At 56.9% G+C, this 1,327-nt stretch overlaps 1 protein-coding gene across 3 annotated transcripts in view; it reads left to right on the top strand.

Moving 5' to 3' along the window:
• Positions 1–1,327, top strand: part of LOC112978517 (killer cell lectin-like receptor subfamily B member 1B allele C) — a 4,730-nt gene that overhangs the window by 1,385 nt on the left and 2,018 nt on the right. For all 3 annotated transcript variants that reach the window (XM_026092113.1, XM_026092114.1, XM_026092112.1), the window contains exons 2-3: positions 429–527; positions 949–1,089. In XM_026092113.1, coding sequence (XP_025947898.1) covers positions 429–527; positions 949–1,089 — 240 coding nt within the window. The remainder of the gene's footprint in view (positions 1–428; positions 528–948; positions 1,090–1,327) is intronic.

The raw sequence follows: 1,327 nt of genomic DNA, 5'->3' as shown, positions 1-1,327 counted from the left end.
GGCGATGCAAAAGGACCTTTGGGCGATGCAAAAGGACCTTTGGGCGATGCAAAAGGACCTTTGGGCGATTTCCTCGCTTACATACCCAGCTCGATGCAAATCCCTAGACCCAAGCGGCGAATCCAACCTCAAAACAAGAGCAAAAAGACCCCAAAACCCTCTCGCCGTCGCGGTCTCTCGCTCGGCACCGAGAAGCTCCGGGTGCGACGTGCCGCTGCCGAGCCTGGGAGACGAGCAGGGAAATCGCAGAGTTTCGGGGGTGGAAGAGCGCACAAGGCGGTGATTTTTTTTTTTTCGGAGGAAGCAAAGCAGATGTAAACTTCTGCTCCGGCTTGACCCAGAAGTTCGGGGGGGTTTTTGTGTGTTTTTTTTTCAACTTTCCCGTGCAAAAACGTGGTTTTCTTTAAAGCAAACACGGCTTCTTGCAGCTCCAGCCTCGTGCCCGCGGTGGCACCGGGTCCTTCTGAGAGTCGGCTGCCTGGGGCACTTCATCCTGCTGGCGCTGGTGGCGGCGCTCAGCGTGCAGGGTGAGTAGCCAGCTCTAAATTGCATTTAAAACCCGACAAGCGAACGGTCCGATGCGATCCGTCCCATCCCTCCGCACCTCTCTTTCCCCTCTCCTTGGAGTTCACGTTGCTCCGCTGCAGGCTCTGGCGTTCGGAGACCTGCTCCGATGCGGRAGGATTCATCTCCCTTCGGACGGGATGAGTCCGTCCCCTCTAAAAGCAACCTGGATTCTCCCTATAGCTGTCAAACGCAATGGAGGATGCACCTGGCTCCCCAAAAACCACGTTGGTTTGGCGTTTGCGAGCTGGTTTAATTAACCTGGAGCAACATCTGCTGGAAAAAGGAGGGTGGTGCAAATATTCACCAAACCCAACCTGTCCCCACCTGGCTTTCACGGTTTTCTCCCCAAAAAGAGTCTCTAACCCGGGCCGTGCCTCCAAGTTTTCCAGGGTCCTCTTGGGAAGGCGCCGCTGAGCACTTCCCAGCCCGGCGGCGAGCCCCGGGGAAGGAACGACACGGAGAGCTGCTGGCGCGCTTCCCTGGTGAAGTATTTCTGCAAGTCCGGGCAGGAGAAGCCCTCAGGTAACCTCGTCCCACCGGGTTCTGCTGGGACGTGCCCGGCCGGGACCGTTTTGTGGCTATTTGGGCTTTATTCAGCCAAGACGGGCGCTGGGAAATAGCTATTTTTTTTAATAGCCAAGAGGTCGCGCTGTTTTTGCTGACCGTCTCCAGTCTGGAGGCCAACGGGATGAAGAAGGTTCTTCCCGACTCGTCCTCCATCCCAACCAGCCGCTGCTTGGCTTGGTGGTTGCCCCACCAC

The sequence above is a fragment of the Apteryx rowi genome, unplaced genomic scaffold, assembly GCF_003343035.1.
Source record: "Apteryx rowi isolate R43461 unplaced genomic scaffold, aptRow1 scaffold_940, whole genome shotgun sequence".
Taxonomy (NCBI): domain Eukaryota; kingdom Metazoa; phylum Chordata; class Aves; order Apterygiformes; family Apterygidae; genus Apteryx; species Apteryx rowi.
The sequence above is the reverse complement of the archived record's forward strand: the minus strand, read 5'-3'. Positions and strand labels throughout refer to the sequence as shown.